Source organism: Paramormyrops kingsleyae, chromosome 5 (genome assembly GCF_048594095.1).
Source record: "Paramormyrops kingsleyae isolate MSU_618 chromosome 5, PKINGS_0.4, whole genome shotgun sequence".
Classification (NCBI taxonomy): domain Eukaryota; kingdom Metazoa; phylum Chordata; class Actinopteri; order Osteoglossiformes; family Mormyridae; genus Paramormyrops; species Paramormyrops kingsleyae.
The window spans coordinates 33,152,821-33,173,825 of record NC_132801.1 but is presented as its reverse complement, the minus strand read 5'-3'; the positions used below and the strand labels follow the sequence as shown (position 1 = coordinate 33,173,825).

The 21,005-nt window shown below is 49.8% G+C and overlaps 1 protein-coding gene across 5 annotated transcripts in view; it reads left to right on the top strand.

The window, feature by feature from the left end:
* Nucleotides 1-21,005, top strand: part of capn15 (calpain 15) — a 62,106-nt gene that overhangs the window by 37,464 nt on the left and 3,637 nt on the right. For all 5 annotated transcript variants that reach the window (XM_072712606.1, XM_072712603.1, XM_072712604.1 and 2 more), the window contains 9 exons: nt 7,411-7,619; nt 9,710-9,893; nt 12,128-12,351; nt 15,121-15,246; nt 15,369-15,521; nt 17,985-18,146; nt 18,457-18,686; nt 18,814-18,977; nt 19,069-19,247. In XM_072712606.1, coding sequence (XP_072568707.1) covers nt 7,411-7,619; nt 9,710-9,893; nt 12,128-12,351; nt 15,121-15,246; nt 15,369-15,521; nt 17,985-18,146; nt 18,457-18,686; nt 18,814-18,977; nt 19,069-19,247 — 1,631 coding nt within the window. The remainder of the gene's footprint in view (nt 1-7,410; nt 7,620-9,709; nt 9,894-12,127; nt 12,352-15,120; nt 15,247-15,368; nt 15,522-17,984; nt 18,147-18,456; nt 18,687-18,813; nt 18,978-19,068; nt 19,248-21,005) is intronic.

Sequence of the window (21,005 nt, the reverse complement as noted above, 5' to 3'; positions counted from 1 at the left end):
CTGCAGCTAGGCAAGCAAACAGTTTGAGAGAGAAGGGTCTGGCTGCAAAACGTGCACTTTCAGCCACTGACGTCAAGTGCACGCTCAGCCACAACAGGAAGTGCAGGGGAATCAAGCGCTAACTTAGTTCCAATGTGAACGGTATGTTGTTTTTATTATTTGTATTACTGAATGATATAGTTACAAATTTATTTCATGCCATACATTATTGCAATGTAAATGTTTTGATGTAGTGCGTTAGTAACTTTTTTCTCTGATGACTGGAGTGAATTTTTTCAGTTAAAAGGCAACTACTAGCCAGTTGGCTCACGTTATCTTATCATAAAATAAACACATTTCTACTTTTACAGAGCTTTTCATGGAGTTACCTTGTGAATGTCTTAGTTTCCAGCATATAGTTTTTAGTTGTTCGTGTGTTCTTGAGGAGAACGTTTTTCGGTCTCCTTATGGTAAGGCAAGGCAAGTTTTTTTTATCATCATACACGGGATATTTAATGAGCTTTATAAAAACAAGATTTTAAAAAGTTAAACCAAGACAAAAAAGCAAAATAGTGATGGAAAAAAAAACTTATAAAAATTGCTTGGAACATCTAAAAAATCTGATTAAAAGTGCAGTATGTCCTGCCCTGCTCGTCCGCTCCTCCCGTGTGCCACGCCCCCTCGTTAACCCCGTGTGGATTTCCCATGTTTATCAGCTGTTTCCAGTTGTTTTCATTATCGCTGATGGGTCTGGAACGTAACTTCTGCGATAGGCGGGGGATCACTATATATTTTAAGGCTTAAACTATAAAAAAGTTTATTTATATAGTCTTTCTATATCGCAGATTTTCACCTATGGCTGATGGGTCTGGATCCCCCACCTATCGCGGACATTATGTTCCAGACTAATCAGCGATAGGTGAAAATCCGCGATATAGAAAGACCATATACATTAACTTTTTTTATAGTTTAAGCCTTAAAATGCCACTCCCACATGTGAACTTATTAAACGCACTTTGTAAACACATATGATATGTGGATGTTGCGCTAAGGATATGAGTGACATAAAATATGAGAATTTCTGGTATCATTCGAATGTTTCTAATCATGCATCGTGTTGGTCTTAAATTTTACTCATAATGGTCTTAAAAAGGTCTTAAATTTAACTTACTGAAACCTGCAAGAACCCTGTAATATGGATGATACATAGCACGGATCTGCGCATTGATGTGACTGGTGATTAATCGTAATGCACGTAGAGCCGCAGAGCGATGTAATGTATGTGTATGGCTGATACCCAGTAAAAATCTGCGTTACCTGAACGTTGGTATTTTGTAGTGATTATCATGTTGTGAAAGTGCACAAACACAACAGCGATGAGTATAGATAATGGATAGTGTATATTGCCCATTGATGTAACAGGTGAAAACTTCGATTGCGTTGCGGAACCTGAAAATATTAAGCTATTTCAATGATATTTTGCACGTTTAATAACGAGATCCAGTGACAACTTTTTCGCACTATTGGAAATTGCTATTGGAAATTTTGATTCACCCCACCCTAGTACTCACACTTGGACCCGCTGGCTTGAAATGTACCCAATTGTCCCTCCTCCTCAGTCCCCTTTGCGTCTAACAGTCTGGGCCCAAGCACGCTATTGACATCAGTGTGTAACATAAGAAGACAGTACAGTGGAGTTTGTGATTAATGTCCTTATTGTGTGACTGGCTTGGAGCCATTTGGGGCGAGACGACACTCGACCCTCTTACAGATTTATCTAGTATGTAATGCAGCGATTTTTATTTATTCATGCTGCACATATAAGACGACTCCATAGTTTTCCGAATATCTGTGTTTTTGTGTTTTGCATCCAGTTGTTCATGTATATTTTCATCAGCCCATTTTTCCAGAAAGCATTGCACCTCTGCCATAGACCAAAGTAATTCCTTGTCCCCGTGTTTGTTAAATGTTTGTTGCTACCCAATTTGTATGCATCACACAGTTTTGCAAACAAAAAAAAATTACATGATTTGTACAGCCTCCCCGATATCTTCCTTCCAAATCTAGTTCATGTATAGTGCACATGTTCATAAACGTGTGCCAATCGCATCATTGACGTCATGTCTGTGTTCTGTGCCCGGGCACGGTTAGTGACACTAGATTTGTACTGTGCCCAAGCCTACCTCTTCCAGTGGGCCAGGGCACAGTACAGAATGATCAAATTAGTCAAACAAACTGGACTTTGGAGGTCAAACATGTTCGGGCACGGTACAGATCACTTAGTATGAATACACTCTTAGTCAATCAACCAACCAATAAACCAAATCTAAAGCCTGATTTGCTGCCAGCCGTGTTGAATCTAGACATCACTGAAATAGAACCATTCCAGCAATGTGGATAAGGGGTCTCTAGAAACAGCGCACCATGCCTAGATCAGAAGCTCCTGAAGGCCTGAGACAGAAATTTATTGAAATATGTCAGGAAGGGGGTACATGGCACTATCTAAACCCCTTGGACTACAGCAAAGCAGGCGAAGAGCCATTATCTCCAAATGGAAAATACTTGGAACAGTGGCACATCTGCCCAGGAGTTGCCGGCCTAGCAGAATTACTCAGAGTGAATAGAGAATTCATCAGGGAAGCTGCAGCAGACCCCAGATAAACATCTAAGGAGCAGCAGGCCTCTCTCAGGTCAGTTAATGTCTGCATTCATGATTCCATAATTAGAAAGGCGCAGGAGAAAAAATGGTGTCCATGGGAAAAATAAAAGGCAAAAACAACCTGAGGAACATGAAGGTTCATCTAATGTTTGCCAAAGAACACCCTGCAACCCCCCAACACTTTCGGGTGAATGTTCTGTGGACTGATGTCAGAAGTGGAGCTTTTAGGAAGACATGGGTCCAGACACAGCTTAGCACACAAGGAACATCGTTCCCAGTCAGACACGGTGGAGGCACTGTGATGGTGGGGGATACTTTACTGCTTCAGGGCCTGGGAGATGCCATAATTGAGAGACGCGTGCATGAATCCGGCTGTGTGCCAGAGGGTACCGAAGGAGAATGTCCGGTCATCAGTCCATGATCTGATGCTCATGTGCAATTGAGTTATGCTGCAGGACATCGATCCAAAGCACAAGAGCAAGTCCACCTCTTAACGGGTGGAAAAACAAAACAATTAAGGTTTTGGAGTTGCCTAGTCAACGTCATGAACTCCAGTGAGATGTTGTGGCAGGACCTTAAATGGGCAGTTTGTAGTTGACCCCCCCAAAGTGGTTGAATTAAAACAATTCTGTAGAGAAGACTGTGGCAAGATTTCTCCACAGCGATACCAAAGACTGATCTTACTGCAAGTGTTTGCAGTTGTTGGTGCTGAAGGTGGCACAACCAAGTATTAAACTTTGTCACATGTGTGACACAGGTGTTGGTGAATTATTCTCCCTCAATGAATGAAATGGTCATTTAAAACTGTTTGTTGTGTTTACTCAGGTTGTCCTTTGTATTGTACTACATTTGTTTGGAGATCCCATATAATTAAGTGTTATGGATAAGCAGTGTAACAGTTAGCCAATATTGCTAAAGCTTACGGTCTCCTTCATGGGGCCCGTATTACATCGCCACGGTAACTAACGAGGCTGAGCGCTAGAGCTCATCAACACAGCAGATGTGAATCATAGCGCTAAAATTGTCTGTCAGATACACTCCCCCCACTGGGCATCAATTAAACCTCTGGCCAGCAGGGGGGCGCCATGCCTTTTAACGTGAAGGGTTTTTGTCTCTTAGTAAATAAATAATTTATTTAAGCTCGTCTTTTGTTGACGACGCCGCAGCAGACGATGATAGCAGGAAATGGGTGAGTCCATTAGCAGCAGGAAGGGGGTCCCCGTCTACACCCAGTCAGCGATCTTAGGGCACCAACACCCCCTGCTGTACCTTCACCTGTGGCTTCAGATGATCGTTTGAAAACGTTCTTAGAAGGTTCAAGTCATGACGTGGAATGTATTCATCGGCAGCCCGTGTAAAGTTCTGGGTGTGCAGGCTGCGGCCTTGAAATCCTACTGTCATTCATATCTGTGGGCAGCTTGTTGTGTTGTGTTCCTATACACTGGGCCAATGGTGTTACTCACTGTTAGTGCAGGGACACTATCATGGTGATGCGATTGGGCTGGATGGGGTCCGATCGGGTTAGTATGAGCCTCCTGCCTGAATGCGGCTGTAGACCTGCTGTGTGTGTGTGTGTGTGTGTGTGTGTGTGTGTGTGTGTGTGTGTGTGTGTGTGTGTGTGTGTTAGTCTGCTAACAGCATCACCACTCGTAACTCCCATTAACCTTGTCATTAGTAATAAATGAAACAGATGTATATTAATAGAGTGTCAATTAATCACCTGCATGGCTGAATATACGTTTATGGCAAACTGTTTATCTTACAAAATATAACAGTCCACAATATAGGCAGGTTAAAAATCAATAGTGCTTATTTATATATATGTATGTTAAGGAATTCTGTATGTATGGATCAGTACGGGTAGATGAATCGTTACCGATCCTCTTGGAAGGAAGTAGGTGGGTTTTGGCGTCAGTGTGGCTCCGCCCCCTTGAGGGGCCGTCCTTGCTGCCCATAGACGCCCCTGGGTCTGTTGATGAGTTTATTTATGAAGCATCAGTGGGCTAGACCTGTATCTCCGATGTATTGCTGACTGGCATCTGCTATCCCAAAATAATCACTGATTAGAGCAGTCTGCACCCCCCCACACACACACACACCTGGCCAGCAGACTCTGCTGCATGTTCCTGAGGGTGGGGGCCCGCCGGGTCGATCCCTTCCTGTGCTGCTTACTCACGCCAGGGGGGTGGGGCAGGCCGCAGATCGATCCAGCAGTTTCCGGGGGGAAACCGCGGGCTGGACGGAGACGCCATGCCGTCTTCACGTCTGCCTTGTATTTCATAATTTTTAATTGCTCTTTTTTTCATCTGAGGGGATGAGCTGAGGAACGATTGCAGTGTGGCTTCCTCTAGCGTAGGTAAATCAGGGGATTGGATTGGATCTCGCTGTGCTTGTGATCTTGAGTCTCGCTTGGCTAATCAGATTACAGAAACTCTCAGAAGATCAGCCGTTGGCAGGGGCGAGCGACGTAATGTATTCTCAGTTTCAGATGTTTTATTTTTTGTCCCCCTTAACGTCTGATGAAGCTTTTGATTTTTTCGGCGATAATGACGGTGGCCCTTTTGAGAAAACGGCCAGCATCAGCGTGAATGTGGGAAAATTAATTATACACTGTTACTGAAGAGAAATCCAATTACTGCTTTTTAATTAAGGCCTGATGGACAGGCCTGGGGGAGGACTGTAGGTGATAGCCCTGCATCCCCCCCCCCCCATGGCCAGAGGCCTCCTACTGCCCCCTGGCGTGTCTGTGAAGTGAGAGAGGGGCACTCATTATGTGAGGAGCGGGACAGGGCACTCATGAGGGGAGGCGTTGGCTACAGGCCACCTGATCAGCCTGATCAGCCTGATCAGCCCTCGGACTGGCTGATCCTGGCAGGGAATGACATGGACATTTGGGTCAGAGGCAGCGGACTGGTTTACAGCATGCCGTCCTGTGTTCTGGTGCTGCTCCTCTCGTTGGCGTGCGGTGCTGAGCCACCTTTCCCGGCTGCAGCCGCTCCGTCCCCCCAGGCCTCTGGTGCCAGGCGCAGTCAGTCTCCTGCCTGGGGCTCCTGCACCCCTCCATCCCTCCTTCTCTTTCTCTCTCTTCCCTCTTTATCTGTCTATTCTCTTTGTCTCTCCTTTCATGCTCCTTCTGTTTTGTCATTCTTTCCCTCCCTCTTTCTCTCCCTCTTTCTCTCTCTCCTTTCTCTTTTTCTCCCCTTCTACCTTTCTCTCTCTCTGCTTCCTTCTCCCTCCGACCCCCTTTCTCTCTCCTCCTCTCTTCCCTCTTTATCCTCTCTCTATCCTTCTTCCCTTCCTGTTCCTCCTTTTTCCACTTCCTCTTTTTCTCTCTCCTTTTTCTCCCTGTCTCTTCTTTTTTTCTCTCCTTCCTTCTCCCCCCTCTCTACCTTTCTCTCCCTCTGTCTCTCCTCCCTTCTCTCTCCGTCTTTCTCCCTCTCTCTCCAGATCTCACTCTTGCGGCGCCCTGCCAATTACACCCAGCCGGTGTGTGCAATGGGATTTCCTCCGTCGGTTCAGCGAATCCATAATCGGGACCCTTTGAAGATTCCCCTTTCTGGGTTATTCCACTTTTTCATTGCACTTCAAACGGCCTCTCGCCGTCTCTGTAGTCTTGCAGGGTCCGAGCGCTCGGAAAATGAGCTGCTCCACTGATTCCTGCTTTATCCGGGTGCCGGGAAGCTGGGAGCTATTTATCACCCGCTGGTAAGGTGACAGCAGCCCCTCTTCTGGAGAAATGGGAAGCTTGCGGCGGCCGTAGCAAAAGACGCCATTACTTAGAAATTAGGGCCCCATCAGCATATCAGCACTAGACTTTAAGGCCACTAAGGGTCTGCTTTTAGACCGTCCACGAGACGTCCAGTGTGACTCCCGGCTAGAATAAGAGTATGTGGCCTCACTTGACCCACCCACCCCTTTTTTTCCACACTGTACAAATGGTGGGTGTCACTGTGCTGTGATTCCATCTCTTCTCTCCATGTTCCTCTGTCTGGCCCATGTATGTCGATGCGTCTCAGTTCCTTCGCCCCAAGGAGACGTTAAACCCTTTCTCCCAAAAGCAGGCTTTAAGCAGTATTGGCATCAGTGGATTTATTTCCTTTGTTAAATTCATCTAGTAATTGTACCCAGTCAGACAGTTAATTTTTTTTCCCTCCCTGTGGGAAGATCGATAGTGGCGCCCCCAGCCCCTGTGAAACACCCCGTCCTCTGAGGTGTGGCCCTTGCTCTCTCCGTGGGGATGTGGTCTAGCAGTAAATACACATCCCACTGTTCTGACCCCACCCCACCGGGGTAAGAATTACGCATCTGCATTGGAGCCCGTATGTCCAGAAAAGGATTTTCATGAAAGGAGTTAAATTAACAGCTTAAAATGAATTGTTCAAGTAGTTTAAGAGCAAAGAATACTGTTCTTCTCTGGCCAGAGCTGACCACCTCCCAGTATTCCGAGTGGGGGGGCTGTCTTGTTTATGTCCACATGCCTCTTATACGTGTATCAGGACCGTGGCGCTGACAGGGCCCAGGTGCTGTCAGTCCATTTGACAGCTGAACCATCCTGCCGAAGTCCCGTCAGTCCTGAGGGCCACTTTAATGAACCTGTCCGCTACTACGCAGATACACTGGGAGTATTTGTCAGCCTCTTACAAACTGATACGACGCTGCTGTTTTTCCCCAGTCGCTTCTTTCCTTATGAACATACGTAAGGATAGATGGTGACGCGGGGGCAACACGGCAGGAGCTGACCGCTAAGCGCTGGCGTTTCCTGTGCCCTGCAGAACGCGGTGAACTTCGTGGACGACAGCTTCCCGCCCGGCCCGCGCTCCGTGGGCTTTCCGGAAGGCGACAGCGTGCAGCAGCGGGTTAAGAAGTGGCTCCGCCCACACGAGATCAACTGCAACAACTTCAAGGACCGCGGCGTCAAGTGGTCCGTCTTTCGTACCCCCCGGCCCTCTGACATCCTGCAAGGACTGCTGGGAAACTGCTGGTGAGTTGGGGGCAGGGCTGGCCTGGCTGTGTGCCTGCGTACATGCCTGCGCGTTTGCTCATTGTGACCATAACCTGCAACTTTTTACCCTTTACAGACATTTTTCTGATCCCCTCAAGGATAACCTCAATTTCATAAAAATCTGTGAATGCAATGAAAAAACGAAAGTAGCCGAAAGTGTTTTGTTGGTTACTTACGGTTAAGGTTCGGGCGGGGTTGGGGTTGTCATAGTTAGGATTAGGGTTATGCCCATAGAAATGAATAGTCACAATGGTATGAACACAGGGGCTGTTCTTGTGTGTGTGTGTGTGTGTGTGTGTGTGTGTGTGTGTGTGTGTGTGTGTGTGTGCCTACACACACTCCAATGGCACCACCTGACGTAAAACGGCCTTTGTTTTCGTTGTCGTTGTCTAAGTGTGTTCAGGTAAAGGTCTTTGTTCAGTCAGAGCCAATTCATCACCTGTCAATCTGTTAAAGGCCAAGTACGAAAAAAATAAATCATTCAAAGATCCTGTGACATAACATAATTGGTCAGCTCACTATCCACCTTCATGACATAATCACTTCCTGTTAGTGAGAATACCTTCCTATGTTACCATGGAAACCGTGTGTGTCATCCCCCTCCCACCCCCAAGAATCAGTGAGGTCAGCGCTATACATTAACTGCTAGCCAGCACGGTGCGTCCCTGCAATGAATCAGCTCCGATGCATTTTCAGCGTCCCCCTGCGCTGGTGCTTATCATCCGCAGGTTGGACTGTCTGCACAAAGGCCCGATTCGGCGTTTCTGTCACATTCTGTCATTTGAAGTTTAAGGGTCCACATTGGATTTTTTTTATTTTTTTTGGGAGGCACCTCTAACACAGGAAGAAACCGGTTGTGACTGGTTTGATTTATGTTGCTGCGAGTGTCCGCCCTCCGCACTCTGATCCGATGTCCCGTCACCCGGTCGGGCCGGGCTACGGCTTCACTGCTCCATGCTGCCCGCGTCTGATTGCCCACCGCTGCCCATTTCATGGTCGAACGCCTCCCCTGTTATCTGTAGCCCTGTACAGATTACAAACATCCTTCCTGGCCACTTTTTAACATTTTTATAATTTGTTCATAATTCTATTAAGTTCCTATTTTGAGCTTTTTTCTTCTCTGGATTTATTTTAAAAACTCCATTATTCCAATTTGTATATTTTTACATTTCTAAGAATAAGTGTTTTTATTTCACTTCTTCCTTTCATAGATTTTTGCAGCCTCTTGCCCCTGAAGGCTGTATTCTGTGCTGCTCCCCAGTGAGAGACTAGCAGATCTGCCCAGATTATCGCTGTTCATAGATGTCAGGTGCTGATCTACCAGAAAGCTCTTTGCTTTTCTTGATTCTCCATCCGATTTGTCTCTGTAAGCCAAAGTTTCTCTGCCTTTTTTTTTTTTTTTTTATTATTATAAAAAAAAAAAAAAACCACCCTGTTGCACTGAGCGACTGGCTGAAATGCTAGTTTCCATAATAATATAGAAGCAGTATGACCTGGTTGTTTTTGATTGGCGGACATGTTTGGCTGCCTGAGGTGCGCTATAAAAAGTACTGTTAGATGAGCAGGTGTATCTTTGCCCTCCCCCCTTCCTGGAGTGGAAGCTAGGGGAACTGCTCCTTGGCGCCCTCTACAGTCTTGATTTTGTATTGCATTTCCTCCCACATACTCCTGAGAATAAGCCCCTGCAGTGCCGTGACACACAGCAAGCCGGACCCTCCCGCTCTCCCTGGCTCCCCCCAGGTCACTGTCATTCCTAGTGCCACGTCAGCCCCCATCGAATCACACTGCTCCCCATCGGCTAGCATCCCTGTCCTAAACTGTTATGCTCACTGTGCTGTGGCCCCTGGGAGATGGCCCTGCGCCTGTCCGCCCCCCGGAGACGGGGGAGGGAGTTTTGTCCTTCCAGGCCCCTGAGGTGTCTGATCAGCAGCTACCTTGGGTGGGGAGGGGACTGGGGCGTTCCAGGTTATCTCCCCACCATCACGTCTGCCGCCTCAAGCCTCCTTACTCATTGCAGACGCATCTGGTCCTTCACGTGCCATATGACTGCTGTGCCGCCCTTCTGGCAGGTTCCTGAGTGCCCTGGCCGTCCTGGCGGAGCGGCCCGAGCTGGTGGAGCGCGTGATGATCACGCGAGGCATCTGCCCGGAGGGCGCCTACCAGGTGCGGCTCTGCAAGGATGGCACCTGGATCACCGTGCTGGTGGACGACATGCTGCCCTGTGACGAGTATGGCTACCTGCTCTTCTCCCAGGTAAGGAACAGCGCCCCCTTATGGGGGGAGGGCATAACGCGAGGCCAGATAGGACCCCGTTTTAGTGGTCTCCGTCTCTATTATACGATGCAGAAATGATACAGTTGCACATGATTCAACAGGCGATTCAACTCTGGATACAATTTAGAATAATCTAGCCTGTTCTCAATTGTCCTACTTTAAAAACAAAAATATATTTTAAGATTTATTTCCTTTTTAATTAAGTCACTGTATTAAATTCTTCCTGCATAGGCCCAGAGTCTCAGGTAACTGAAGCTGATCTGAAAATGCTGCCTCTGCCTTTGTGGTGGCTTGGCAGCCATATCGATCCTTCATGGCTTTTTTGGGTTTTGGCAGATTTCCTTCTGAGTTTGAGCTGGATTGTGGCTTTTTGAATCTGCAGTCATATCCTAGACACTTCGAGCGGATTTCCGTCCTGAGCCGGTTTCCTTTTACACCCCGACCTGCCCCCCGTTGGTAATTTAACTCCATGGGGGGGGTTTATGAACATCCCCCCCTCCCATCCCCTCTTCTCCTTGTATGCCTGACCACTGCTGACGTCCCTCTGTTGTAATCAGCTCCCTGTTAAGCGCTCTGCAGCTGTGAGGGACGCTATATAAACCGGATCCAAGCCGAACCGGCTGGCAGTGTGTTCACAGCTCTCACGTGCCCAGTTTACTTTGACCTTTAGACAGCGGTACCAGTACAATGCTCTTCTCTTGATTCACAAGCCCGATACCTTTTAGATGTTTCCGGGCCTTTAAATGGCAAACTGTGAGCGTGTCTCTTTCTGGGGGGGGCTTAGGACAGCTGCTGGGGCGTGACTCGTTTCCCGGGAGCCCTGACCCTGGACAGCCGCCCACGCAGCCTGCACTTCCTGCTCAGAGCCACTCGCAGTACGTCGTCAAAATTGCGTCGTGCTGTTGCCATGGCGAAGCACTTAAGTTATTTGCGAGTATAATCGCACTTGCCCTCTGCAGTCATTTTTTGGTCTAATAAACTACTCAAGTGCCTGAAAATACAATAAAAGCAAGATTAAACTTTTGTGAATGTGAACATTTGGTTTTATTTAATTATTACCCAATAAAAACATGACACAGACATATTACAGTACAAACTACGAACTAAATAAATAATGGAAATGCTCAAGTAAATAGAGAACGAGTTATGAATTTCTTTAAGGCCAAGCACATACTGACTCAGGATATCGATTTTCCTCATAGGATAACATTGTTACCCAACTTGTTAATGTAATCAGCCATTATAACAAACCCAGAAAATAACTGCAGTCTAGTGCATATGTTTAAGGTAATTTAAGGCTGGGTGGCACCTTTTTTAAAACTAGCTAGTCACATGATGTGTCATATGACCCATATCCTCTGACCCAGCATTAACATGCCGATCTGTGTCCGGCACTGAGGAGGCCAGGGTATCTATTTCCTGTGCAGCCGCTGTCCCAGCAGGAAAAGGGGCGTGGCTTGTGGGAGCCGCGTCCTGAGAGCAGGACGGGGGCCTGTCCTGCGGCAGACAGGCGAGTGGGCCTGCATCCAGTGGAGGGGGGGGGGGGGGGTGTGTGTATCACACTGTCCACTGTTTGCTGAACCCACCAGGAAATAATGCCCCCCGCCAATGTGGATTAATGTGAGCAGGGGGTGGCGTAGCACGTTGAGCCTGTGAGTGATAAATCGGCTGCTGCTTGCCGGGGCTGCCCCCCCCCCCACCCCACGGTCTGGCTTAGGCCGCATTAGCGTTATCGATAACTTAACTGAGCGATAAGTCGAGAAGACGCTCCCCGGCCGGGAGGCACCGCGGCCCCGGCACTACGAGCCTGACGGTGACTTATCGGCTGAAGTGGAAAAGGGCCTCCGGTGAATGGCAGTGATCAGTCTGCCCGCCTTGGACGTGTGTTGACTTATCTGTGCTCTTGTCTAATAAATAAATGTGTGACTGCTGCACTGTATCACCATGCAAATGACCACAGAAGTAGCAGTTTCATTTGGCTAATTTTCCCCCAGTGCCAAATGTTTTACAGCCACTGCTTAAATGGACTGAAGGTGTTTTATCTGTAAAATATTAGTGCTGTAATTCTATTATTTCCTTTTACTTTCTCTATAGTGGGCTTTTCTCCTGGTAAAGCATGTTTGTCGCATGTGTCATGTGATATGCCCCCTGGGGCTGTGTCATGTGACGTGCCCCCTGTGGTTCTGTCATGTGACTTACTCCTTGTAATGCAGGCCCAGCGGAAGCAGCTGTGGGTGGCCCTGATCGAGAAGGCCCTGGCCAAGCTGCACGGCTCCTACTTCGCTCTTCAGGCGGGCCGCGCCATCGAGGGCCTGGCCACACTCACCGGTGCCCCCTGCGATTCACTCATGCTGCAGGTCAGCTCCACCAACCCCCGCGAGGAGCCCATCGACACCGACCTCATCTGGGCCAAGATGCTGAGCTCCAAAGAGGCGGGGTGAGCCACCGGGGGAGGGGCTTTGGCGGGAGGTGTCCCTAAGCGGCACGCAGTGCCATGTCAGGGGATTCGTTGCCCAGTGGGTTCCCTGCTATCCTCCTCGCATCAGCAGGACGCTCACTGAAGGATTACAGGGTGCAGGCGGTGCTGTGAATGCTACTGTAAATGCAAATGCACCGTAAAGTCGATAGTGAGGGATGGGGGCCCAGTGTCACCTGCCACTTCCCCCCCAGAGCCTCAGCAGTCCGAACGCCTTAAGAGGTGATTCGAGAGACCCGGGTCTATCCAGCCACACTCTCCCCCAGTACTCTGGCTCACTTGGCCTCTTAAGTGCGGCCCGCTATTAGAGGGATCAGTGCGGAGGACCTGCACTCCGTGCCCTGAGACCTATGGGGGGCGCCATTCCCGCCTCTTACCGTAATTTTTGTTAATTAAAGCCATGAACAGTCAGCACTAGCTCAGTCACTGTGTCATTTATGTAGACGGACCTACGAGGAAAGTGACTCTGCGCTCCTCGTTCATTATTCTAATAAGTTGCTGAATATTTAGAAATCTCTTCAGTTCCAATTTGTATTCTACTAATTTCTTAGTTCCTTTGTCAGGATGTCAGCGGAATTAACACGGCTGACCATTTAAGTGTGAATGTAATTCGCCTCATTGGAAAAGGCCGCTCGATTCCACTCTCTGGCTGGAAAGTCATTACCGAGCTCCGGCAGAGTGATTCAGAGTGCTGAGGGAGGGGGCTCACAATGGAAGATGGCGTGGCACGTATCGATACCCCAGACTCGTTCCCCAGTGTCAGCCCTTTCAAACTGCTAAGCCTTGCCATTGATAATAAGAGCAAGATAAAAACACACACAATAAGATGCATGTCTCTGAGGCAGCGAGAACAGAGCCGTCCCTTACAGAAGGAGCTGATCTGAATGAACCATCTTAACGGACCGTGCCGAACCACCTGGGAATGTCTTTGTTCCGCGTAAAGACTGACAGATCTGGCCTTGCCTTACTCCTCTGTTAAGGAGACCCAGAGGGAAGACTCATTCATTCACTGTGTGAGAATGGAGTTCCAGATCTGCGATGGTGGGACCGCAGTGTAGGGCGACCCTGCCTCATGCTTTGTGCATACTGGATGGGAAGTTTCCTGGCTTACGATGGATGGATGGATGGAGGGTGACAGGACAGAGTATGCCAGACTATGGAAGACTGTGGTCAGCCTTTACTGAGATCTCGGATTTAGTTGCCCCATAACGCAACCCTCCCCTACTGAACGCACCATGGAGAGGAACATGGTACTTTTTGCAGTGTTTTATGGTTAACTAATAAAATGCTGGAATTTTAAGCGCAATAGCTGAATCCCGCTAGCTGTAATAACCCTGCCGATGATGCGAGCTTGCTGCCTCAGCTCCTGGAGTCGCAAGTTGTTCCAATGAAGACTCCTCCTCGTTTCAGCCTCTCAGGGTTACTGTGGCGATTTGGGCCGACAGCCTTGCTCAGGGGTGCAGCAGACCCCCCCCCCCCCCCCCTCCCAAGCTCAAAAAGGACATTCAACGGGGGGGGGGGGGGGAGGGGGTGCTTGCCTTGCTGGCCTCTTTCTGCTCTGTGCTTCAGTAAAAACGGCCCAGATTCACCATCAGCATGTTTTATTCATGCGTTATTATTTTATTTTGTTTTATTCAGTTTTTCTTCTCTCAGGAGAATCTTCCAATGATGACCCAGTACCCAGTTATGGATAATCCTGCCGAGGCTGAAGGTTTTCCTTGATGGATCTTCAGCCGGCCGTTTACGCACACTGTACTGTAGCTGCCCTTCTAGCTGGATCTTGCTGGCAAATGATGTCACCCCCCCCGCTCCCATCACGTACCAATTGCCCTGCCCATTCCTTCATCGGCCTGTTTGTTTCCATCTGTCGGGTCTAGATGAACCCGTCATTGAATGCAGGAGTGATTTCTGAGCAGCCCGTCAGCACGATGTTCCCAGCATCCTGCGACCCGCCGGCTGTTTTCCAGCGGACCCGCACTCCTTGTTGAGATTTCGCAGGAGTTAGCGGACTTTAGAAACGAGCATTTAGCCACATTGGCTGGCATGCGCCACTGCTGTGAAATTGCACCGAGCTGAACGCCTTGGACGGCGGCTCTCGGCACTCCGAGAGAGTGTGACTGGCCTCAGCTCTGGCAGAGGCTGCGAGATGAAGATGTCGATCCACAGCTGATGAAGCACGGAGGACAGCGGGGCCTGTTTCTCCTGAGCTCCACACTCAAAAAAAGCAGCGACAGTGTGCTGTTAGCTCAGAGACTCACATCTCCGTTACTGTCGGCCGTGGGGCGCTGTAGTGCCGCCACCATCATCATCGTCACCTGCAGCCACAGTTGCACGAGTATCTCATGTTCTGACCTTCAACCCCTCTTTCTACTGCCTTGCGTGTTCATCCATCCATCCATCCATCCATCTTCTAACGGCTTATCCTGATCAGGGTCATTGCTGGTCTAAAACCTATCCCAAGCTGGGGTTACACCCTGGATGGGATTCCAGTTACCTTATGTACAGTTTCCAGTAGAAGAAAATGAACATGGATATTTGTCTTATTTTAGCTCTGAGTAAGGCGGCTCACCGCGATGGGGCTTCCTGTGCCAGCAGGGGGCACAGCTGGCATGGATGGATGCCTCCTCGCTCTTCCGTATATTTCTGCTTCTTCGTTTTGTTTCCTTTTCCTTGCAAGCGTTAGCGCCTCGTGGCCGTGACTGTGTCCCCCCCCCGGTGCATTTCTGGCAGGTTCCTGATGGGGGCTTCTTGCGGAGGGGGCAACATGAAGGTGGACGACATGGTGTACGAGTCCCTGGGTCTGCGTCCTCGCCACGCCTACTCCGTCCTGGACGTTCGGGATGTGCAGGGATACAAGTGAGTCCACAGGCGTTCCATAGGATGCTTTGTGAACTGTGCATGCTGATTGGTTCATAACCAACATCTAGACCAGCTGTCGTGTAGCGAGTTCATTGGTTCCCTTCCAATTCCCACCCCAGGCTGCTACGACTCCGCAACCCCTGGGGCCGCTTCTCCTGGAACGGGAACTGGTCGGACGAGTGGCCGGACTGGCCGCAGCACCTGCGGCACGAGCTGATGGCGCACGGGAGCAGCGAGGGCGTCTTCTGGATGGAGTATGGGGACTTCATCAAGTGAGTGGGGGGGCAGAAGTGCCAGGAATGTGGACACAGGCAGACGTATTGAAGGCGGGCTAAGCGCTCTAAGAATGTACGAGCCGATGTGACCGGCGACTGTGTAAAAGTGATGAAGTGACATTCCTCCTGAGTTTTGCTTTTTCCTATTGGCCAAGGTCATGTTTTGTACTGAGAATTCAGTTACATCAGCACATTTATTTTAAGTGTTTTTTTCCCCCTTCTCATGACCTTTGAATGTCATCTTATACTGCCCCCTAGTGTCACACACTTTGTGCAGCTCATTCCCTCCTCTCTTCATACACACGAGAAAGGAAAAAGAAAAACGCATGCGGCAAACGAGAAATCGTACGGGAGTAGCTGTTATATTCCCTGTTATGCTTTTTTGAAGCATTGATATTATTATCGAAACAAACAGTATACAGCTGGGATCAGGAGGGGCGCCGTGGACCTTCTGAGAGACACAAAAGGAAACGGGTCCTGTTTTTTAATGCCGTTCTGACTCGAAGCACTATCACCGTCGGCTCAAAGGCCTTAGAGCAGAGACGTCTCCGAATGCAGACTGCAGCCATGTCTTGGAGGTCGTCACACTCTCTGGGCTGGAGGGGGGAGCCCGTCAGCTGTAACTCATCACCCTTATAACGCCGGCGGCTGCAGGCAGGCTGCGGAAAAGGCCTGTCCGCCATCCATCAAAGGAGCGCGGGGTATTAGGCCCAGTGACCGGCCCCCTGGGAGGTTGCTCCGCGGGCGCAGGCCGCCAGCCAAAAGCAAAACGATGTGGCGAGGTATCGACGACTCCTGCCCGTGGTCCTTCAGGACTTTTTAATGGAGTTATTATGCCGACAGTCTGGAGAAGTGATCCTGTAGTCAAGTGTTTCCCAATCTGGTCCTCGGGGACCTGCAGACATTTCTCGTTTTAGCTCCTACCGGGACCTGGGAGGGAGCAAAAACGTGGACCGTCTGTGGGTCCCCGACGAAAACACTTCTGCAGAAAGCGGCCCTCTCTTCCTGCCCGCCGTTCGGTCCGTCGGTAGTGTTCAGACCGGAGTCCGTATGTGTCCTCGCTGCAGCTTGAAGCTCAGCTTATGTTTCAGTGATTGAAACGTTTATTTTCTCACCCTTCAGTGTGGTTTCTGACCTCACATGGCTCTCGACACCAACCCAGATCTTCAGACACGCTCCACGTTTTTCCGGGTGGTGGGAGGGGGGGATGAATGCCCCCAGATGGCCAAGCTGCAGATGCCAGTGTTCAACCCCCCCCCCCCCTCCATTCCTGTGCGGTAGAGGCCGTCTTGCTTCTCCGTGAACGACCTCGTTATTTCACAGCGTTTCATTATTTCACGGTATAACAGATGCATCACACAGAACTGAAAGAAAATCGCATTAATAGCCAACATTCCACTGGAAGGAGCTTTCTGGGGAGGGTGGTGTGGCTCCCTAATGAGGGCTCTGGTTTTCGGAGCATTCGGGGCCATGCTCTCTGCCGACAGATTCTGACCCGAGGAGGCTCGTCCCATTTGTTTAATTAATGTCGCACAACGTTTGTCACAGTGCATCCCGGCAGTAAGGCCCGAATCCCCGACCCCACGGCTCAGAGGTCGCCATTAACGCGTAATTTCTGTAACGTGCCGTCGGTGACACCTAATGAATTCTCCGGTCATTTAGCCCCGTGCTCTATGCTCACGTTGCCTTGTCAGGTAGCATCACTCCTTCGCTTCTGCCGGCAGCCACACTGTCACTGGCAGAGCCGCAGTGAAGCTGTCGGATTACTGCGTGACTCAGGAGACACTCGTTGAGGACCAGGATGCGGCTCGTGCGGTTTCGGGGTGAATCGGGACACACCAAGCCCGTGGATACTCGCATACCGGAAGTGCGACCTCAGGGACGGATTTATTTTGCAAACCATAAGGAAATATTTTTGTACTCTTGGTGGTGAGATCCTGCCCTTTGGTGAGCTGAGTTCATCACTAAGGCTCTGAAGCTCAGTGTGATCTGCATAATCTGCAGCGATGTGCCACGCTGCAGGAATCGCTAATACTCCAGGACTCTTTAGATGCTGGTGTTTGAGCACGAGGCTGCGCAGGGCACCGGACGAGCTTGGGTCTGATCCCCACAGGAGCTGATGTCATTTTTTTCCATCGTGATGAAAGGGGAATGAAGTGTGGTGGAGATGTGCTTGGAACAGGGATGTTATTTGCGGAGGGGGGGCTAATTCCTCCTAACGGAAAATAATTGGAAGTATTTTAGTGTTTTGTGTTTGTCCTGGTTTACTGGTACCTCATTATTCCTCTGTTTTGGGACCGTGCATTCCCCCGTAAACACTCCTTTGAATACATTTCCTTCCCCACCGCCTCGCTGTCGGGCTATTTTTGGGCGCCGATCTGGCTCAGCCTCCCGAGGCAAGCCTGAAGGACTCGCGGTTCCACGCGCTCAGCTGGTGTCTCCCCCCCCGCCGCCACACAGGTACTTCGACTCGGTGGACATCTGCAAGATCCACTCGGACTGGCAGGAGGTGCGGCTGCAGGGCTGCTTCCCGAGCCGGGCCAGCGGACCCGTCACCGTGACGGCCTTGACGGTGCTGGAGCGGACGGCGCTGGAGTTCGCCCTCTTCCAGGAGGGCAGCAGGTAACTCTGGGATCTCTCGGACCCTTTTCTTGTTGTTAACGTCGCGATTATTGATAATTTTACTTCTTGGCGAGGCGGACAGTCTCTAAGTAACATTTCACTTGCATTTACTACATAAATGGTTCTTTAAATGTAATACAAGCGATAACTAACGTGCGAAAACAGAAGTACAGTTAAAGATAATTGCATCCATTGGGATAGTAACAGGAAGCTCAGTCTCGTCTGCGCAGCTGGCCGTTTTTAGTTCTGTCTCAGCCATAGCCAGCCGGGCCTTCTGCTAACTGCACGGTTGCCCGTCTGTCCCCCTCAGGCGCTCGGACACGGTGGACAGCCACCTGCTGGACCTGTGCATCATGGTTTTCCGAGCCTCCTTCGGCAGCGGGAACAAGCTGACCCTGGGCCGCCTGCTGTCGCACAGCAAGCGTGCCGTCAAGAAGTTCGTGGGCTGCGACGTGATGCTGGAGCCTGGAGAATACGCCGTGGTCTGCTGCGCCTTCAACCACTGGCAGCTGAACGTGTCTGGAGGCGCTGTCACGCCCGGTGAGCGCACGCACCCTCACCGTGTTTAGAAATAGCGGCCCTTCTGATCGGGTTGAGGGTGGAGACCCGTAGTCATTACAGTCGTAGATGTGCCTGTTGGTGTCTGATTTGTCCATTCGGTCTGCAGTATCTAGTCCCACCAGCAGTGGGCGCCCAAATCAGGATTTCCCAGGCCACGTCCTGGCAATCTACAGTTCCCGGCAGGTGATGGTGGAGCAGGTGGAGGCTACAGCGACCACCCTGGCAGATGCCATCATCCTGCTGACGGAGAACAAGGGCGAGAGGCATGAGGTAAAGAGCGGCCGAATCGCCTCTGTCCCTTCAACTGTTGCGGCCACCAGGTTGGCTTGGGTCTGACGCGTTTGTCTGCCGCCCCCTGCAGGGCCGCGAGGGCATGACGTGTTACTACCTGACTCACGGCTGGGCGGGGCTGATAGTGGTGGTGGAGAACCGCCACCCGAAGTACTACCTCCACGTCTCCTGCGACTGCACCGACAGCTTCAATGTGGTGTCCACGCGAGGCAGCCTGAAGACTATTGATAGCGTCCCGCCCCTGCACAGGTACGCCCGCGGCTCCAGACATCGGCCAGCCTGACTTGGGGGGACGCCTATATGCCGGCCTTCGGGGAGGTCCAGGTGTTGTACCCTCATGGAGGGATGATGTCTAGTCAGGGTAGAGAAGTCCCAAGGAAGGAGCCATAACAATGTAACTTATGTTGCCAATAACATTTCAGAAACTTCTGTACAAAGATCAAGGATTTTTGTTGTTGTTCCAGTGGGTCACAAGTTTAGTAGCAGCCTCTGTAAAACAACATGCATGCATTTATACATACATGCATGCATTTATACATACATGCATGCATGCATACATACATAATACACCAATCTATATAAAATAAATGTTAAATGGCTATAAACATTGGCATATTTATGTGTGTATTGCGCTCAATATTCAGGTAATATCTTGTATAATAAATTGCCTGTAACTTATGGCATATATAAGAGAGAGTATTGCATTCTTTATGGAAATAACCTCATCTATAAACACTTGGTGTACAGATGATGTATGAGAGTACTGCGCTGTAGTGTATTGACTCATAGTAGTAATGGTTGTGTAAAAAAAAGTCAGTTCAGCAGCATGCAGTGTTAATGGGGGGGGGGGGGTTTAGGTGGTGCCGTCAGTAGTGGGTGGGCCTAGCGATTACTGCAGCTCAGGGGCAGAAGCTCTAACTGAGTTTGGCTGAGCGGGCATGTATCCTCCTCTATGCTGTGTCACATGACTCAGGGTGGGTGGGGTCGGCGGCCATCTTGGGGGCCCTCTGCAGGCAGCCATCGCTCTAGATGACCTCGGTGCTGAGTCTCCAGCTAAAATGCAGTACGTCAGGGTGCTCTCTGCGGTGCGTCAGTAGAAATTCACCAAGAATTGTTTTGGCAAGAGATTCTGTTTAACCCAGAATCTACTCTTTTATTACTATTCTCTCCATCGACCAACTTTTTATGATGTATGGGGTCACCGTGAACCTGGAGCTCCTCCCACACCCTGGACAGATGCCAGATGCTTTTGCAGGGCATATTTAAATACAGTGTTTTTAATGTAGGAATATAGTTTTTATTTTTCTTTGTCTGGGGGTGATGTTGACGTGATAGTGTATGATGTTGGTATGTCGGAGCAGAGAACCAGTTAAACCATCACGCTACCAGCAGAAAACAGTTACCTAATCAACCTGAAGAGAGGAAGCAGTTTGGCTCGTTTCCGAGCCGCAGGGCAGTCTAAAGGGAAGCATCGGGCCGTCTGCGGATCCGAGCAGAGCGCCCATGCGACGATACAGCGGGGCGAATGGCTTTTGTAAAAGATGGATCACACCAGCACTCCCTGCGTTATGCTTTCAGTGCCAGAGAAATGCATCTTTTTTGAGCTTTATGTTAATTGTTGTTGACCTGCAGGCTGGCGAAACTGATCTTCTGCCATGACAAATGCTGGAATTAAGTTTCAGCGCCGAGTCGTTAGATGTGAGCGATGGAGCAGCTTGCGGGGGCGTGTAGGCGTGCCGGGTTTGTACATATGCAGCGATGCTCACTCCTTCTCGGCCTTGATGGCAAGAACTACACTTGGGCTGGACGTTCAAAGCCCTCCACTGATGTCATGTCTAATCCAAATTTTTTTGGTCCCCATAGACGTGCTTATTAAGTCGTCGCAGTGTTTTTGTTTGCCTTTAATAACTCATTAACGCTGGGCAGCTCTGTGAACTCCTAAAGACTTTCAAACACCCCCCCCCCCCTCCCCCCCGCCGCTGCGTGGATCTCTCTCCGTTACCGGCA